This window comes from Cherax quadricarinatus, chromosome 23, assembly GCF_038502225.1.
Source record: "Cherax quadricarinatus isolate ZL_2023a chromosome 23, ASM3850222v1, whole genome shotgun sequence".
In the NCBI taxonomy this organism is placed as follows: domain Eukaryota; kingdom Metazoa; phylum Arthropoda; class Malacostraca; order Decapoda; family Parastacidae; genus Cherax; species Cherax quadricarinatus.
Window position 1 is genome coordinate 30,651,035 of NC_091314.1, and position 20,556 is coordinate 30,671,590.

General features: G+C 38.0%; 1 protein-coding gene across 8 annotated transcripts in view; it reads left to right on the top strand.

The window, feature by feature from the left end:
- LOC128685720 (GDNF-inducible zinc finger protein 1) overlaps nucleotides 1-20,556 on the top strand; it is a 464,801-nt gene that overhangs the window by 183,333 nt on the left and 260,912 nt on the right. For all 8 annotated transcript variants that reach the window (XM_070088044.1, XM_070088050.1, XM_070088046.1 and 5 more), the window contains one exon: nucleotides 10,649-10,753. In XM_070088044.1, the coding sequence (XP_069944145.1) occupies nucleotides 10,649-10,753 (105 nt within the window). The remainder of the gene's footprint in view (nucleotides 1-10,648; nucleotides 10,754-20,556) is intronic.

Genomic DNA, 20,556 nt, shown 5'->3' on the forward strand with positions numbered 1-20,556 from the left:
TACCCTTCAATAATATATCTACTCCAGTATACGTATCCTTAGACACTGGCAGCACTCCAGCACGTAGCAAGGAGTAGGTGCTACATCCATCTCTCAAGGACAGTATGTTCTCAACCCTACCCACATCCTTATGCAAAGCAACAGTGGACTTACTAGAAAATACCTGCATCCTGGGGTCTAGACCCAAAGGTACCTCCCCACCTTGCTTTGAAGACCAAATACAGGCAACTGGATGTGTGTCCACCCCTGGGGTGGTTCCTCCCTTTCCTGATCTCGCTGCCTTGACCAGCAAAACTTTTGTGTGTGTCCAGTTTTGTTACAGTAGTAACAGGCATAACTCTTAAAGGTATTTTTACCATTTTGTGTAGGACTGGTACTGTTTACTCGAGGACCTGAAAAATTATCTGATTGTCTAGGTAAACTTTGAGCTCCAGCTGACTTACCTTTTCTTTCTATTTTAGAGGGTGCCTCAGCCTTCATTTGTCTCAGAAAATTCCTGTCCCACTTACCTTTATGACCATAGGACTTGGAATAAGGTTTAGAACGAGTGGGGAAATTTTCAGAAGGAGCATGACTGTTTTTACTTACCAATTCCCTGCGAGCCAAGAATCGGTCACCTAGATCCAGTGCTTCTGAAAGATTATCTGGGTTTTTGTCCTCCAAATATTCTCTTAGGTCAGCAGGGATTGTATTGTACAATTCCTCATGAACCATCAGATCTACTAATTTGTTGTAGTCTTTATTAACTCCTTTAGGGGGGAGTGTGGGATTATATTTTTTTTTTTTTTTGTTTTCAACCGATTTATTTTATTTTTGGTGTACTTTTAGAGGTGCATATATAGTTTAATGTGACAAAGTTTCAGTATGATTGGCCAACAAACAACATAGAAAAAAATATTAACATAATTTTGATATATGGCAGCATCCCCTGACAAATTGGCACTACGAGTGGCACTTCCGACATTCCCAACTGTTAGAATACAACTAGCACGAATTTTTTACGTTGCCATTTCATCTAATATATCTTATTATCATGGTAAAAAAAAATACATTTGACAGAATTTTTGGCATTCACCAAAATATCTGCCTTTTACCCCCCACAAAATCAAAAATATTTGAGATATTCCAAAAAATCCATCGTTAAAAATTAAAACACACTTTGTTTTATATTGTCTGTGAAAATCATTTCAATACAATCATTAATAATGGTTGAGGTCCGCGAAATAAGTGAATAAGTTACTTCCGAGATATAGGCCTAGAACGCCGGTAGGCCTACCGTCAAAAAAAAAATTTTCTTTTTTCGCGAAAATTGCGTTTGTTTCGGTGTATTTCTTAGTAAACTGATGTTCTAGTGCAGTTATCCTCTTCAAAACATCGTTTTCTCTCACTCACAGACCAAACAATACAACATGGAGACGAGGAGTAACTTTTTTATATCGAAATATTGCTGGTGGACTCTCGCTATATTATGGCCTATTTTATTCAGTCTAGAGTATATAACATGTTTGTTTGTTATTTACAGTGATTATTATATCATATTAGATCAATTCTGATAGATAAATAAGCCGTATAGTTAATATATAAGCTGATATAAGCGTAATAATGAAGTGATTTCACCTGGCACTCTCTGGAGAGGGATCACTGCCGAGTGTACCTAGGTGCTTCCCGATAGGCTAGACGTCTATTGATAAGCTCCAACTACTCTTATATGATGCCAAATAATCAATTATTATATTAGAAAGAATAATGCAAAGAAAAAGCAAATAAAAAACAAGGAAAAAATTCCAAAAAATACATAGGTTGAGAACAGACGCGCTACCTACATCGCCGCCACCATACCTGATATAAATGACTATAATTTCTTGTAGAAACGTTGTAGAACATTGATTCTTGTACCATTGTGTTGCCAAAGAGTTAAGCTATTTTTCTATATGAATAACTCATTTTCATAAATTTTCGAATTTTTCTTGAGAGCGCTTGAGAGCACTCCCCCCTTTAGAACAAACCCATTTCTTAAAAAGGAACAGTTTCTCATTCCCAAACTCAGTTAAGGTCTGCCCATCCCGAAATTTTTTATTTCTGAACTTTTGTCTATATTTCTCAGGTATCATTTGGTAGGCAAGCAATACTTCCTCTTTAATCTTATCATAATTAGAAAATTTTTGCCCCTCCAGAGTCTCTACTCTCTGGAATCCTTTACCCACAAGTTGTGTGCGAACTAGGGTAGCCCACTTCTGTTTGGGTCATCCTTGCTCCAAAGCAGTCTTCTCAAAAAAAGAAAAATATCTATCTGGGTCACTCTGTAAACTTAGGGACAAAATTTGCAGCTTTAGTTATGTTAAAGTACTGCTCAGGCTCTTGTTCTGAACCTCCTAACCTTTGACGCTCTTCCTCTTTAGCTTTCATTAATTTCATTTCAGCCTCTAGCACAGCTAATTTCAGTCTCATCCATTCCATTTCTGTAACACCTGGGGTAGGTGATCCCTCATGTTCACTGTTACCAGGCATGTTTACTGATGAAGCCTAAAAGGTTTAAAGACTCATCTTCTGACATAGTTTTATCCTTAAACACTTGCTTCCCTCTTACAGTATCAGTGGACAAAGTTTTCCCACAGGCACATAAAATAACACAAATTGAATGTAAACTATGCACATAGCACTTACCATAACCACAACAAAAATGTGTTGCTCAACCTTTCTCCCACCTTAGGAGAAAAAAAACCTGTAAACTAATATATGAAAACAACACTTCCACTGACACCACCTAGGTAAATCTTCTACCAGAAACATGCAACTGTTGTTACCCCATACCAGCACATATAGTTCAAAGAATGTTTTGAGTTATTTTAGCAGTCAAATAACTCTCCCGGTCAAGCTCCCATGTTACGTTGGTTTGTCCCTTATTACTTTGATAGTAAGGTTCTCACTACATGTTCTAGTGTGGGGTAGCTTTTTACTTAATGGCCTTATCTGTCTAGGGGTAATACTTACATCATGGCTGATCATCTTGAGTGTCTCTGATACCCTTTCACCAGCCCTCTTCACAGGTTATGTAAACTACTACTATAAAAATATAACTGTATTCTCAATAGATATGTACAGAATATACAATTACAGGCTCACATTTTCAAAACAAAGATCTACACACTCCATAGCTGTTCTCCACATGGTGTATCCCAACAATTTTGTCCTTCTCTCTCCTTGACTAACTCTGGGCTAACCAGTGTTTTGACACACTTTAGTCACCCTGGGTATGGTGGCCACAACTTAAGTTATAAAAACTCACCCCTGGAGCACACATAATGCCCCAAAGAAGATAGAAGAAGGACCCAGAGGTCCTGCCATGTCAACAAACAGAGAGAGAGAGAGAGAGGGATAGGGAGGAGCCTAGCTAAACTCCTCCCACCAAAACAAAAGACTGTTGCCAAGCACAATTCTCTTGTTACCACAATTCTACCACACCTTAATTTTACTTTTACAAAAAGAAATACAACTTTATAAACTACTTTTTTAAATTGTGTATTTGTGTGTGTATAGTATAACCTATTATATTGAGAAAAAGGCTTGACCCAGCTGCCTCTCAGTCCTAAGAGTGATCAGCCCTTATGACATTTAGAACTGAGTCCCCATCAATTCAATATAATTAGGTATTCCAGAGTAACTGTTACTTATAAATACATGTTGGGTCCTATAGCCTCATAACAGGAGGTCTCTTGATGTTTTGCCCACGTATAATTTGTTACAGTCATTACAAGGGATTATGTATACCCCTGCAGAGGATGGAAGCTTGTCCTGTCTACTACTGGTGATGTCCTTGATGGTTGTGGTTGTGGAGGCAGATACTTGGAATGATGTATTGGAAAAGATGTTGGAAACATGTTTGGCAATGGAGTTGGTGGGGAGGACTGTGTATCTCTTCTCGGTAGTGTCTTCTCTGGGTGTGTTGAAGATGTTTAATGCCCGCCGTCTGCAGTCTCTGATGAAGTGACGAGGATAGTGGAGTTTAGAAAATACTTGTTCAATTATAGTGCATTCTTCCACATAAGAACATAGAACACTGCCACATAAGAACATAGAACACTGCAGAAGGTCTACTCACAACTTGTCCAATACCCCTGCCAAGTTACCCAAGACTCTATAACCCCACCCAGTAGATCATCAGATGCAGCATTCTCCACCTGACCTCAACATTCTGAACCTGACTATAAATACTCCCGTACCTTCCACCCCAGGTAGATCTGTGTGTGACCTGAAAAAGCCCACTGTGTGGGCAAAACGTTGTCAATAATGGATCACATTAAACTGCATATGTGTTTATGTTTCCATTGTATCGGTATTTTATACCATTTATTTTCACCTAATATTAGTGTCAGAACAAAGACTGGCTATGAAATTACAAGAACTATTATAAATTGTAATTATCAGAACATAAAAATTATATAAATTAAAATAAAAACGAGGAAAAAAGGTATATCGGCAACACTTCTGCAAGCGGCAGGAGTCGATGTGGCCAAGAGGTGAGCATCCAGAGTCAACTTCACAGTCTTATATCTCGGTAAGTACTGACCCTAATTTTTTTTTTAATCCTGTAACATGTAGAAAAATGTGCTCTTCATTTTAAAAGAAAATTTTTTTTTTTTTTATTTTTCAAAATATTCGGAGCGCCACGCGAGTGAACGTAGATCTACGTTTGGACAGTTTAAGGTTTAAAGATTAAATATAGATATACATACAGAAAACAATGACAAATAAATATAATGCACGAATAAAATGGATAAATGAACATTTAACATCACACTTACCTTTATTGACTCTTGTTGGTGTATGGAAGACAGGAGGCGAGAGGGAGACAAGTTTATTATGCTTCAATATGATGCTAATATCATCTCTACGGCTTATTTATCTATCACAATTCATCTAATATGACATAAACAATATTAATAACATATAACATGATATACTCTAAAATGAATATTTCATAATGTATGTGAGGAGTAAGTGCTGGAAGTGTTGTTGTTGGGTTTATAAGGGCCACTGAGAGAAGCTGTACATAGTGGTGGAGGCACCAGCAGAACCCACCACCACTGTTCACACTTAATGTATGTAATTTATAAATAAGAAATATTTACATTTTAATTTATAAAATACTTAATTTATAAATACTTTCGTGTCGTTTTTCTGTCGCTTACTCGCTTAACTTACTTGTTACACCGTTAATTCTACACTTTATCGCTGGCTGACACTGTAGCCTTTATCGATACCTGCTGCTTTAGTATCATACATATTGTAGAATCACTGAATCTCTGCATAAGGCACATTCTCCCGTCTCTCTTCTTCCTCCACTTTGGTATTTTGTTACGAGTTTTTTCTTGATTTCTATTGTGCTTCTTTCCTTCTTTACCACAGGGCTGGCACTAGAAGCTTTCTTTGGGCTCATGGTGGCTTATTTACCAGTTACAAGCACTAAAAACAATGGAATAATACAAAATATATCCCATGTACACGTGGAATCGTCCTCCCTGGCTTGTAAACAATGGCACACTGGCTTTACATGGGCTCAGGCTGCACGGACACGTTCGGGATGAATGTCCTTAACCAAGTTCTTGGGCGTTAGCTGAGCCAATATTTTGATGCAAAAACATGCCACTATCTGGTTTTGGCGTTAGCCGATGCCACCGTTTTATTGAAGGACGTCAGTAAATTTGTCAGGCAGGAATGACCTCTCGTGAACCCATGCTGAGATTCATTAATCAAATTATGCTCTTCAAGATGATTAAAACAATATCAGCTATAATTGGTTTTAATAATTTGCCTACTATAGACGTCAGGCTTATTGGATGGTAATTTGATGGAACAGACTGATCCCCTGATTTGAATATAGGAACTACATTAGCTGTCTTCCACATCTCTGGCACAACACCAGTAAGGATGGACCCATTAACCCTTTGAGGGTTGACAGGCCCTCTCCGAAACTCGTTCTCAGGGTCGGCCAAATTTAAAAAAAAAAAATTATTTTCTCTTATGAAAAGATAGAGAATCTTTTCCCGATCATAAGGACACCAAAAGTTTGAAATTTGATGGAAAACTTACGGAATTATGCTCTCGCAAAGTTAGCGGTCTCGGCGATGTTTACGCATCGGCGATTTTGCCCACTTTGAGCCCCATTTTCGGCCAATTCCACTGTACTAGTCGACAAAAAACATGAATATTTCGCTAGAACTCCATTTTTTCTATCGAATGGGTGCAAGAAACCACCCATTTATGAAATTCAACTATCCAGTACAGTGGTCAGAATTTAGCAATTTTGCCAATTTCACACAAATTTCAAAAGATGCCAATTTCCGAATAGGGTCCAGAATAAACAAGAAAGACATTCCTGGCACTAAAATGACATTTCCTCTGGTCATTAGTCACGTCTCAAGGCCCCTCTTATATTCTTTTGCTTTCCACTTTGAATTTTTATTCTCACAAAAAATATAAGATTTACTGTTATGCAGACTACTGCATTAGTGTAAAAAATGGTATAAATATTATTGGTGCACTTGTGAAAGAATATTAGACTCACCAGTTGACGTGTATTGCACGCTTGGCACGATTTGTTTACTTTTGAAATTTGGTAAAAATCGAACATTTCTGCTACTTTGAGCTCAATTTCAAAGTACCCTTCATTGTAAAATCAGTCAAAATCATCTCAATTTCTGTAATATGTCTTCCATTCTATAAAATGAGACCAAGAAAACTAGAATACAACAATAAATACCATACGAAAATACAGTGCAAAGTCGCTGTTTTATTCCAAAAAAATGGTCAAAGTTTTTTTTTTCTCATTATGCACTGTGTACTGCAGGATTTTTTTTAGACTGTGCACACTGACCACATAGACCCATTCTTTCATATGAAGGCCTACCAGCTTTCTCCCACTAGATTTGAGGGCGCTAGAATTTAGGCGTACTAGTACGTCAAAAACCCTGGGTCGTAAGCCGTACTAGTACGTCCGAAACCCTCAAAGGGTTAAACACTCTCGCTAATGGCTGACTAAGTTCCATCTAGCATTCTTTAAGTACCCTGGAAAACAACTCTTTGAGTCCCCGGGACTATTATTATGAAATATTTCTTATGAACAAGTGAGGGGACTGTTGCTCACTGGTAAACAATGGCACACTGGCTGGGAAGAGAGGCCAAGGTGGCTCAGAGCATGAGTACACGTCCCGGACGAAGGATGATTAGCGAGTAAACCGACCATTTGTTTGGATGAGAATAACGCGACGATTTCCGAAAAGGACGACTATCAACCCGGACGATTATTGAGGGACCACTGTATATTACACTTAGATTTAGTTTTTCTTGACCTTCTAGAAACTGTACCCAAATAGATTCTGTTACTAATCCATCTATTTTGATACCAGTTTTTATGCAACAATTTTTATTTCCTCATACATATAATGCAACTCCACCCCCTTTCCCGTTATATCTGTCCGCATGGAACAACTTAAACCCTTGAATATGACACTCGGCAACCATATCCCAACTCATTAAATTATACCATGTTTCAGTTATTGCAATGACATCAAAATTCCCAGCACACACTACCGAACATAATTAATTAATATTATTTCTTGCACTTTAACTGTTAACATAAAATACATTCATATGTTTTTTCTTCTGCACCTTTTTCCTATTCACCTTTACTTTTACACAATTTCTGTAATCATCATTATCCAGTGTTACTCCATGATTGTTATTATTAAGATTCATAATATCAAAGCCTAAGTCAGTATATCCACACTCATTATTTTCCATTCCTAAACCCACTAACTAATCCTAGTTTAAAGTCCTAATGAACCCTCAACTGAGCTAACAAGAAAACCCACACCTATCCTGGATAAATGAACCCTATCCATGGCATACATGTCATTTCTACCGTAGAATTGGTCCCAGTTGTCAATGAATGGTACTGCATTATCCTTAGTGTTTGTCCAGCCAACAATTAATACCAATTACTCTGGATAACCATTTATTTTCAGCACCCCTTCTTGGCAAAATGCCACATATAACAGGGTGCCCCCCCCCCACCCTTCTTCCTAATTATGTCTATTGCTGTCCTGTACCTTTTAACTAAATTCTCACTACTATGCTTGCCTACTTCATTGCCTCTAGCACTGAGGCAGATAATAGTACTGATCCCATTACTATTCATGATGTTGTCAAGCTGGCTAACAATATCCTCCATCCCAGTCCCATGAAAGCAAACCCTATGCCTCCTACTCCTATCTTTCAAGCAGAAGGCCCTATCCATGTACCTAATTTGGCTATCCCCTACAAGAACAATGTTTTTACTTTCCTTGGTGTCGTTCATCATGATGTTCCCAGTAGTCAACTCACATTCATAGGAAACTGTTATGTTTCCACAACAGTTTCCTGGATCTTTGTTGTTTCTACCTCTCCATCTGTCCTCTTGATCCTTAACTTTGTCCCATGCTTTCCAGCCACTGTTCAGGTTCCTTTCTTGGCTTGAGGATTCACAACAGGAGGATTAATACAAATCCTCTTGTTTTCCTCACTCACTGTATATCAAGCTTAGCCACCCTCAGTTCCTCCTTAAGCTGCTGGTAGAGTTGCTCAAGAGAGGACATCATGGTTCAGATTCACAGAGAGCACACTAGACAACTCTTCACAGAGCAAAGTACAGGTCACCACTGAGTCACAGAGCAAAGTACAGGTCACCAGTGATGTGCTTGTTCATCCTATTTTTAAAGCTACCTAAGGTTTTTGCTTCAGTGACACTACTCGGGAGTTTGTTCCACTCTTCTGTACTCTGTTACCAAACCAGTGCTTTCCTAATATGAGTTGTGGATGAATGGAACAAACTCCTGACTAGTGTCAGGAGTGAAAACATTAGGTAGCTTTAAAAATAGGTTGGGCAAATACATGGATGGGTGTTGAGTTGGACTTGCCTAACATGGACGAGTAGGCCTGCTGCTGTGCACCTACTTTCTTATATTCTTATGCACTAGTACACAATTTTTTTTTGGCCTTTGAATGTGCCAACTGACAATATTTTTAATGTCAGCACAACTGTTTAGGTCTCCTACAACTTCAAACGTCAGACACATAGGCATTACCTGCGTAATATTGTTTATGAAACAGTTAACCCTTTCAGGGTCGAGAGGCCCTCTCCTAAACTTGTTCTCAGGGTTGAAAAACTTTTGGAAAGAAAAATTTGTTTTCTTATGAAAAGATAGAGAATCTTTTCCCGATCATAATGACACCAAAAGTATGAAATTTGATGGAAAATTTACGGAATTATGCTCTCGTGAAGTTAGCAGTCTTGGTGATGTTTATGCATTGGCGATTTCGCCCACTTTGAGCCCTATTTTTGGCCAATTCCAGTTTTCTAGCCAACAAAAATCATAACTATTTCACTAGAACTCCATTTTTTCTATCGAATGAGTGTCGTAAGGGTTCTTGAATGGAGATATCACAGGTTGAATGTAGACACACTTGTAGGATGGTAGATATATTGTCAGACTGAGATGAGAGATGGAGCCCGGTGCCAAGCCTGTTCACGTCTTGTAGGTCTGCCGCCGAGTGAGAGCGGGACAAAGGGATCACTGCCCATGTGTATGCCTATGACGTCACACAAAGCCAAAGGCTTACGAGGGATCTCGTGTCTAAAGCACAGGGATGATACTAATATGCTATGCTATATAATACAGGGAATACAGGGATCAGCAACTATGCTGACATGAGTACAAGAAACCACCCATTTACCGATTTCTACTAACCAATAAAGTGGTCAGAAATTAGCAATTTTGCCAATTTCACACAATTTTCAAAAGATGCCAATTTCCAAATAGGGTCCAGAATAAACAAGACAGACATTCCTGGCACTAAAATAACATTTCCTCTATTCATTAGTCATGTCCCCAGGCCCCTCTTACATTTCTTTTGCTTTCCACTTCGAATTTTTATTCTCACAAAAAATAGAAGATTTATGTTATGCAGACTACTGCATTCGTGTAGAATTGGTATAAATAATATCAGCGCACTTGTGAAAGAATATTAGAATCACCAGTTGACGTATATTGGACGCTTGGCATGATTTGTTTACTTTTGAACTTTGGCAAAAATCGAACATATCTGCTACTTTGAGCTCAATTTCAAGGTACTTTTCATTGTGAAACCAATCAAAATCATCTCAATTTCTGTAATATGTCTTCCATTTCATAAAATGAGACCAGGAAAACTACAATACAACCATAAATACCATACGAAAATACAGTGCAAAGTTGCTGCTTTAAACCAAAAACACATAGTTTTTTTTTCTCATTACGCACTGTGTGCTGCAGGATTTTTTTTTATACTGTGTACACTGACCACATAGACCCATTCTTTCAAACATAAGCCTACCAGCTTTCTCTCACTAGATTTGAAGGTGCTAGAATTTACATGTACTAGTACGTCAATAATCCTGGTGCATAAGCCGTACTAGTACGTCGGAAACCCTGAAAGGATTAAGAGGTTTACCAAATTTGACCATTTCATCTTTTCTCATCATTCTGCATTATCAGTCAAGAAAGTGGATTAACTTTAGTATTCACTATACTATGTTGCATTGATCGTAAGAGTATTATTTTCTGCATTTCAGTGGTTTGGTGGTGAGGCCCTAAGTGGTTTGCCCATGGTTAAAGGCACTATAGGTGATGAGAGTCAGATGTTCTCTCAAGACATGCCACAGCAAGCACATGAGAGGGTGAGTGTTATCTTTCAGTATTATTTATGCTTCAGAGGCCAGTACTCTGGGGGTTGACCACTCTTTTTCACCAGATTATGTAAAAGCAAAATTTCAAAGTCAGCTTTAATTTATTTATTTGATATTTTTAAAGAAAACTCATGTAAATTAACTAGCTTTTACAACCTCCAGAATGACTTGTACTTTCAAGTAGATGTTGGGTGTTTGAAGAGGCATTACATGATGCCTGTCATAAAATTAGCCGAACAGTTATACATTATGTATATTGAACTGAAGTGCATGGTGGCATCCAAATGGGAAGCATTTTAATTTGCCAATTTAATAATATCTCCTTACAGCATAATTACACAGGGCAGCACTTGCATTTATTAGTATGCATGTACTTAATATGCTCAAGTTAACATGGTACATAATGTAGAGTGTAGTGAACAGTCTTAGTACTGGTAATACAGTCCAAGGGAAATGTATTGTGTTGAGTTTTATGGTAGGCTGTTTCTTAAGTCAAGTATGTTTATTCAACTGGATGTAATTTAATGTTAGTGTGTACATTTAACTTATTCATAACATAATTTTTGTCATTGGCAAATGCACACAGTATGGGTAAAAGATATGTTTTTTTCAGAAACCTGTTGACCATCATTGAAAGAAATATTGTTAGGTCATCAAGTAATACTGTGACATAAACACTGCTTATAGCAACTTTGGAAAATTTGCCTTGCATTGTTGACTGCAAGTTTATAAAATTTTCCCAAATCTAAATCTCTGAAACAGTAGCAGTATTAAATGATGTAATAGTAATGAAGTAATAATTGCTTTATGTTATATATACTGATGTATTAAGTAAGTTAAGAGAGAAAAAACAAGAATAAGCAGGGATGGGAATAATATTATTACTGAATGCTGAAAGCATATGGTAAGTTTGGCACATTTGGTCATGTATATATGTATGAAAGAAGGGAAGATAGGGAATTAATCTTCTGAGTTTGGTAAGTAAATTGGCTGAATTATTACTGAAAAGATGATGGGAAAGATAAAACATGTAAATGCAGAGAAATAGAGTAGATTTAGAAAGGAATGGGGTTGTGTAGAACAAGTGTTTGCAATGAAAAACCTCCAGCGAGTGCCTGTATTACTTAGATATGGGAAAGGTTTTCTTTGTTTAACATCACTAGAGACACCATAGTACACAAATCAAAAGTTTATTTCCCCTTTTTATCCAACATTTGAACGCTTCCACCAGGAACTAGTTTTTCTTACAAGTTTGCATAAAATGTTTCCCCTGGATGCAACCCACAACAGTTAGTTAACACACAGGTGTAGTACCTATTTTTACTGTTAGGCAGACAGAGGTTTCAGGGTGTAAGGACAGTGTGACCATGTTTTTTTGCTGGCTTGGAGTTGGAGCCTGTATAAAAGGAACTGTTTATTGATAGTGTCGCAATATGGCTCATGTTGCTACAGTACCAGTAAGTTGTTAAAAGTTTTAAAGTGTTTTCATGAGGAATGAGACTCAGGTTAGGGTATGTAGGAAAGGAGAGGCTTTTCCAGTGAAAGTGAATCTTAGACAAGGGTGTGTGAAGCCACTGTGATTGTTTAATGTGTTTGTGGATGGGATTGTATAAGAAATGAATGTTAATATCAACAAGAGGTGTGGTTTCAATAGATAGCAAATGTAATTTAGATGTGTAAGTTACAGTCACTTTTTTGCAGATGACTCAGTGCTAATGGGAAATATAGAAGAGAATTTGCAAAACGTGGCTGACAAGTTTAGTATGTTTAAAGCAAACACACAAGGGCATAAGATTATGAGGGTAAACTTAAGTAATGCGACTGAAGGACTATAGGTCAGGTTGGAAGGAAGAAATACAGATGAAGTAAATGTACAGTAAACATTTTTTTTTTTTTTTGCATTTTGTTTGAAAAGCATTGATAATATGTTTCATAAGCATTGAATCATCAAGTTATGTGCAGAATTGGGTAGTCTGTGCTGTGGGATTTTTCCCATCTGACTCAAGTTGGCTTAAGGCTTCAGTTTTTGGAGAGAGACTATCACCCACACTACCTATAGTTTCTTTCTTGAGTGTCACATATCTTACTCTTTCTTTGTTTATAAGATGATTCTGGATATTTTCATCACCCCAAGAGAAAAACAGTACTAGTTTGTGTTGAAGGTGCCAAGAAGAACAAGGGTGAATTTCTGACTGTATTTAAGAAAATGTTAATTATTTATGTGCTCTGAGGTTGTGCATGTGTGATTCACACTGGCTGTAGTATTGATCCAAGAGAACCCACAATCTGTATACTGTAGTTAGAAACAGTGAGAAGAAAGTAAGAGCTTGTGCAGTATGAGTAGTGCAGATTGTGACCTGACGTTAACACATGAACTTTTTTATTTTTTGTTCGATTTCTTTCATTTTTTTTGTACGTAAAGAAGCACCTTTCAATAGTAATGTGACCAAGTTTCAATAAGATAGCTCAAAAAACAACTGAGAAAAAAATTATTCACTAATAATCATACATATTGAACAGTAATTTCGTAATGGGACTTGGAGAAGCTGTTTTGGCATTATCTACGCATAAAACAATGCTAAACTGTATTTCCAATGGAGTCCAAACTGTAATTTATCCTTTCTTTATTCTTAAAAAAATAAAGTTTGTATGCTTTTGACATTCAGCCAAATATCTTGACTTTTGCCCTCACAAAAATCAAAAACAAATTATGATATCTCAATGAGGCCTCCATAACTTTGTAAAACAATCTTTCCTTTATGTTCTCTGTGAATTTCATTACATTCCTGCTATTATTAACGAATTTACTGGCTCATATATGTGAATAACTTACTTCCGAGATAATCCGCGAAACAGCCGGACCACCGATTTTTTTTTTTTCGAGAAAATAGCATTTTTCTCAGCATTACGAGTGTATATCATAGTTACCCCATGTTCGTTTTCTTTAATATAAGGACCCTGGAGTGAAAGAAGGAGAATGGAAGCCCCTCCCTGAGGATGGGAATCTATTATTCCCGAGGGAGCGCTCTGGGAATATGCCATATATTATTCATTCTGGAGTATTTACCATATTTCTTTGTTATTTATATTGTTTATTATGTCATATTAGATCAATTGGATAGATAAATAAGCCGTAGAAGCTATAATAGCGTTATATTCAAGCATATTCCCCGGCCACCCCGAGACTGGAATTTTCCATGACGTCAGCAAAATGGTGTCGGGAGGTTCCTGGTTGGTTGGAACTCTACGGATAAGTCCCACCCACTGTATTATGATACCAAATCATCAATTATTATCTTAGAAAGAATAATACAATAAATACACGAAAAAAAAACGGAAAAAAAAATGAAAATTGAGGACAGGTGAGCACACCTGCCGCGGGTGGTGACGTCACCCTAGGTGTTTTAAATGACCATAATTCCTTGTAGGAATGTCATAGAACAATGATTCTGGTACCATTGTGTTGCCAGAGAGTTAAGCTATTTTTTTTATAAGATTAATTCAATTTGTGAATTTTTTGACAAAATTTTTCATTCGCGCTGAGTAAGTGCTAAGTTCCCCTTAAAGGTCAATGCTGTAGGGTAAAACAAATCATAGATGCATTACAAAATATTTAAGCACTCTGGTACAACTATCAACTGCTGACAACTCTACATCCACATCATCACAAGAGCTGCAACCATTCACCTTAGTCCCATACGGTCACAGCAACACTCTCCACACACTTATGTAAACAATCAAGAACAGCTGTAATGTAAAATAAGATATGCTCTTGTAATTTATCCATTGTAGAATACAGTAAAACTTCTCATAGTTTTTGCCTGTGTAGTGTATTTTCAATAGAATGCTTTTAATATTTATATTAAAAATTATTAGTACAGTATGTGGTTTTGCCTGAGTTTATCCACAGTAAAATTTTTAAAGAGGTGGCTCAGGCATGAAAACATTTCTGTTCAGAGATTTTTATGGCCTGGGGAAAACTAGCTGTTGGCTCTGGCTCAATATGGAGTATGCTGTAGGGGCCCTCTTAACCTCAACAGGCAACCAACCCACAGCCGTTAGTTGATAAAACATAAACAGAACTATCAGCTTTCTACTACCCAGAAGTCACATAACCATCTCCAGTCACTATCTTATCAGCAAGCAAAAGAACAAGCAATTTAAAGTAGAATAAATTTCTTACCTGTCACCTTTATAAATGAGAATTTTTTTTTTTTTAGTGAAGTGTATGAGTAGTGTCAGCTGATTAACCAAACAAATGACTCACAAATGAGTACTGCTCAGTTGAGCTGTATAACCATCTTCAAACACTTCTACATCAGCAAGCAAAATTAACAAAGAATTCTGGGGAGCTTGTTAACCAGACTTGAGTTTTGTTAAGTACAATGCCTGTGGGTAATCATTGGATCATAATGTCTTTGTTTGGAAAGATAGTGTGGGAACGGTTGATGATAAATGTATTTTCTTCTCCTGGTCACTTCGTCTTCATAGGATATGATCATTAAGAATAAAATTCTCGTAATTTATACAAGGCACCTGGGTAGTAAAATTAAAAAAATAACATACAGTAATGTGCATATTGATTGGGACAGTGATGACATAAGACATTTATTTGGAAAGTTGATGTTTATTTGATTAATACACAGCAATGATATAGCAGATAATTGATTTAATAAGAGATATGACTACCCTTTACTTTTATAAACATTACTACATGCTTTAGCATAGAATCGACCAATGTTGAACACATTCTGGCAAGTTCTTCATCATAGTACCAGGTCCTAATAACAGCAGCAGTTAGCTTCTCCATGATCATGCATTTCGTTGCTGCCCATAGATTCTCAATTGGTTTGAGGTCAGGAGCTTCCAGGCCAATTTAGAACGGTTAGCTCACTCTCTTCAAAGAATGTCAGCATTTTTCTGGAAATGTGGCATAGAGAATGATCCTGCTAGAAAGTGCTTTCTCCATCAGGAAAGTCTCTGTCCACAATGGGAAGCAAATGAGTTGCCAGGATTGCCTTGTATTTGTCACTGTTTATCGTTCCCTCAACAATAATAACCTGTCCAGGGCCTTTAGCAGTAAAACTACCCCAAAATATATTCTTAAGTGGTTGTTTTGGTGCTTGTTGAATGTGTCAGTTCTGAAGAGGTTTGCATTTGCTTTGTCTAGCTACCGCTGAGCTGTACTCATGTACTTCAAAATGTGTATCATCTGAAAATATAACTTTTCCCCATTCATCTGTTGTCCATCCCTTATGATTGAGTGCCCACCGCAGCCATTTTTTCTTCATAGCAGCAGTCAATACTTGTTTCTTTACTGGCTTTCTGCCAGTTCTACCAGCTTCAAGGAGCTTTCGTCAGATAGTTGAAGAATCAACATTGACACCAGCTGAAGCCAAATCTCTCTATAGATCTTTGTTGTTTTTTGGGGGATTCTTCACACTATTTCTAATGATAACCTTGTCATCATGAGGTGTTGTCTTGCATTTTCTTCCACATCTTCCTCGATGCAGCACTCCACAATTGCCAGTGTAATCAGCTCTCTTCAGAATCTGATCTACTTTGCAAGGTTAAAATTTTTAGCAATCTGTCTGATAATTAAATCAGCATGTTTTCTACGGGCTACAATACTTGCATGCTTTCTAGATGTAACATCCATCATAAATTTCAGCACTGATCATGAGCTGAGGGGGAGAATTTGATCAAACCATATTCACTCATGGAGCACACTCGCAGGAATAGCCTTATAGACTAACAGCTATTGTAGCACTGACGTGAGTCGCAGAGTAACACCACAGCTGGATGGTGGCCAGAAGTCAGTAGCAGACATTTCTAAAAAGAAAAGAACCCGAACTACATTAATTAAGCCAGTGACTAAGATATGAGATAATCACAAAATTTACTTGTGTTCCAATTAATTTACTCACTACTGTATATGGTGTGCTACTTTTCATCATGAAATAACTTGGTTGTTGTATTAGGGTATTAAAGTTGTCAACAGATAACTACAGCACTGTAAATAAGAAATATTTAATGATAACAGAGCAAGGTAACTTTCACAAAGAGATTAAGGGAAACTGGTTATCTGAATTTGATCCTTTGAGATGAGAAGGGCAGTGCCTGCACTTTGGAAGAGGGATAGGGATGTTGCATTTGGACAGTAATCTGAATGTGATCAGAAAACTACTGTAAAGACAGCAACTGAATGAGTGATGGTGATTGTTTTTCTTTTTTTTTCGGGTCATCCTGCTTTGGCAGATGGCTATTAAGGAAAAAATGAAAAGGAGGGGGCATTACCTATCAAGACTGTGCTAGGCCAGAAAGGACAACAAACCATGGCTGAATGGCAGCTTCAAGTGATAAGTAAGGAGCAAACAAGCTGGGTATAAAAGAAAACTATTGAACAGTTACCACTACATAACAAAAAGGATTAATAGCTGACTCATGCTAATATATTGTGGGCAAGAATGTATTATACAAGACTGCTAATGCCATCACATATCCAGGAATCCTGCTCTGGTAAATAACAATACTTGAGGAGGCACTGGTGGGAAAGGTTGGGGTGGTGGCAGTAAAACTGAAGAAAGACACATTCATGCAACTCATTGCCTCCCAGGCAAACACCACAAAAATACACAGTTTCACACCTGGCCTCTTGAGAATTGTGTCCACTGTATTTAAAAATGACAGCAGTATTGTACATTTGCAAACCACTCCACCCATTGCCTAAATGCTACTATAGAGCAACTAAAGCATGGCTTTTATGGGAGGAGGGAGTTGTGACTATGTGAAATCATTGTGGTGTCAGCTTGAGAGAGAGAAAAAAAATAAGAATAAGAATGAATGAGAGAGAATGAGAATGAAAGAGAGAAAGGGGGGCAGTAGGGGGAACACACACATGCAGGGTTTTACCCACAACATGCATCAAAACAAATGACAGTTGACTTGTGCATGATGATTCTTACAGAATAAAAGTAAGCTCTTGGTTTAACAGACTAACAGGAGACTGAGCAGCCAGTAATGGTGATTGTGATGGCTAGAGATAACATTATTTTGCTCAGCAGATTTTAGCCAGAATTTCTGAGGTTTAATTGTATGGTTATTCACAGTGATGGCTGATATTAAATAAAGATACTATAAATTCTTGCACAATGCTTATAGAATTACCATAAATGAAAGTGAATTACACTGTTTAATCTGGGTAAGTGCTTACTCATAATTTCAGTTTCACATTGATTGGATTTGATACTGAACTACTAAATATGTTTCCATATTCTCCTGTTCTTTTAACCCTTTGACTGTCAAGACCCCAAATCCTGAAGTGTCTCTCTGTGTTGCAAAATATTAAAAAAAAAAAAAATTATTTTTTCTTATGAAATGATAGAGAATCTTTTCCTGATGGTATTGACGCCACAAGTACGAAATTTGATAAAAAAAAACTTATGGAATTATGCTCTTGCAAAATTAGTGATCTCAGCGATACATACACATCGGCAGTTTTGCTCACTTTGAGCCCTATTTTCAGCCAATTCCATTGTTCCAGTCGACCAAACTCATAGCTATTTCTTCAGAGCTCTATTTGTTCTATCAATTGAGTACAAGAAATTGCCTATTTACTTACTTCAATTACCTAATAAAGTGGTCAGAAATTGGCAATTTGACCAGTTTCACACAAATTAAAAAAATGCTGATTGCAAAATAGGGTCCAGAATAAACAATGCAGACATTCCTGGCACTAAAATAACATTTTCTCTGTTCATTAATCACATCTCCAGGCCCCTCTTTATTCACACAAAAAAATAGATTTACTGTTGTGCAGACTACTGCATTATTGTAATAATTGTATAAATAATGTCAACCCATTCGTGACTGCATGTTAGACTGGCCAGTTGGACACTTATTGGATGGTTTATTGTTTACTCTTGAACATCGGCAAAAATCGAACATTTCCGCTACTTTGAACCCAGTTTCAAGGTACTTTTCATTGTGAAATCAATCAAAATCATCTCTATTTCTGTAATATATTTTCCATTCTATCAAATGAGACGAAGAAAACAAGAATGCAACCATAAATACTACAGTGGACCCCCGCATAACGGACGCCTTGCATAGCGGACAATCCGCATAGCGGACAATCCGCATAGCGGACGCTTTGATCGCTAAAATTTTGCCCCGCATAGCGCCCAAAAACCCGCTCAGCGGCCTTCGTCCGAGACGCGTCCAATGTGCGGCCTGAGCCACGCTCACATGTTCCGCGGGTGGCATTGTTTACCAGCCAGCCTCTGCGGTAACATCCAAGCATACAATCGGAACATTTTGTATTATTACAGTGTTTTTGGTGATTTTTTTCTGGAAAATAAGTGACCATGGGCCCCAAGAAAGCTTCTAGTGCCAACCCTACAGCAATAAGGGTGAGAATTACTATGGAGATGAAGAAAAAGATCATTGATAAGTATGAAAGTGGAGTGCGTGTCTCCGAGCTGGCCAGGTTGTATAATAAACCCCAATCAACCATCGCTACTATTGGTGGTACAGCTGCTGCTGCTGCTGTATCACCGTCAGCTGCTGCTGCACTGTCAGCTGCTGCTGCTGTACCACCGTCAGCTGCTCCTGCTGCTGTAGTACCGTCTGCTGCTGCTGTAGCATCATCTGCTGCTGCTGTAGCATCGTCTGCTGCTGCTGTAGCATCGTCTGTTGCTGCTGTAGCATCGTCTGTTGCTGCTGTACCACCGTCAGCTGCTGCTGCTGCTGTAGCATCGTCTGCTGCTGCTGCTGCTGTAGCATCGTCTGCTGCTGCTGTAACATCGTCAGTTGCTGCTGTAGCATCGTCTGCTGCTGCTGTAGCATCGTCTGTTGCTGCTGTAGCATCGTCTGCTGCTGCTGCTGCTGTAGCATCGTCTGCTGCTGCTGTAACATCGTCAGCTGCTGCTGCTGCTGCTGTAGCACCGTTGTTGGTGTGGCTTATTGAGAATACCAAGAAACAATTAACCCCAGAGGATTTGCCACCCAGGATAGCCCAAAAAAGTCAGTGTCATCGAAGACTGTCTAACTTATTTCCATTGGGGTCCTTAATCTTGTCTCCCAGGATGCAACCCACACCAGTCGACTAACACCCAGGTGAACAGGGAAAATGCCTGGAACTAGTGCTCATATTGGTGAATTTAGAGCCAGCAAAGGTTGGTTTGAGAGATTTAAGAATCGTAGTGACATACTCAGTGTGATAAGGCCTGTTCTGGAAGAAAATACCAAACAGGACCTACAGTACTCAGGAGGAAAAGGCACTCCCAGGACACAGTGTCTCATCAGTCATTGCTGCATCTTCAATAAAGGTAAGTGTCATTTATTCTTCATTTAGTAGAGTAGTACATGCACAATATATATTGTGCATGTACTACTCTACTATTGTGCATGTATCCTTCTCTTTGTGTGTAGGAAAATGTATATTTCATGTGGTAAAATTTTTTTTTTCAAACTTTTGGGTGTCTTGCACGGATTAATTTGATTTCCATTATTTCTTATGGGGAAAATTCATTCACATAGCGAACATTTCGCATAACAGCCAGCCCTCTTGCACGGATTAAGGTCGCTATGCGGGGGTCCACTGTATATGAAAATACACCTCAAATTTGGCGTTTTAATCCAAAAACATGGTCGGAGTTTTTTTTTTTCATTGTGCACTGTGTGCTGCAGGATTTTTTTATACTGCGCACACTGACCGCACAGACCCATTCTCTCACATGTGGGCCTACCAGCTTTCTCCCGCTTGATTTGAAGCCGCTAGAATTTTGGCGTAT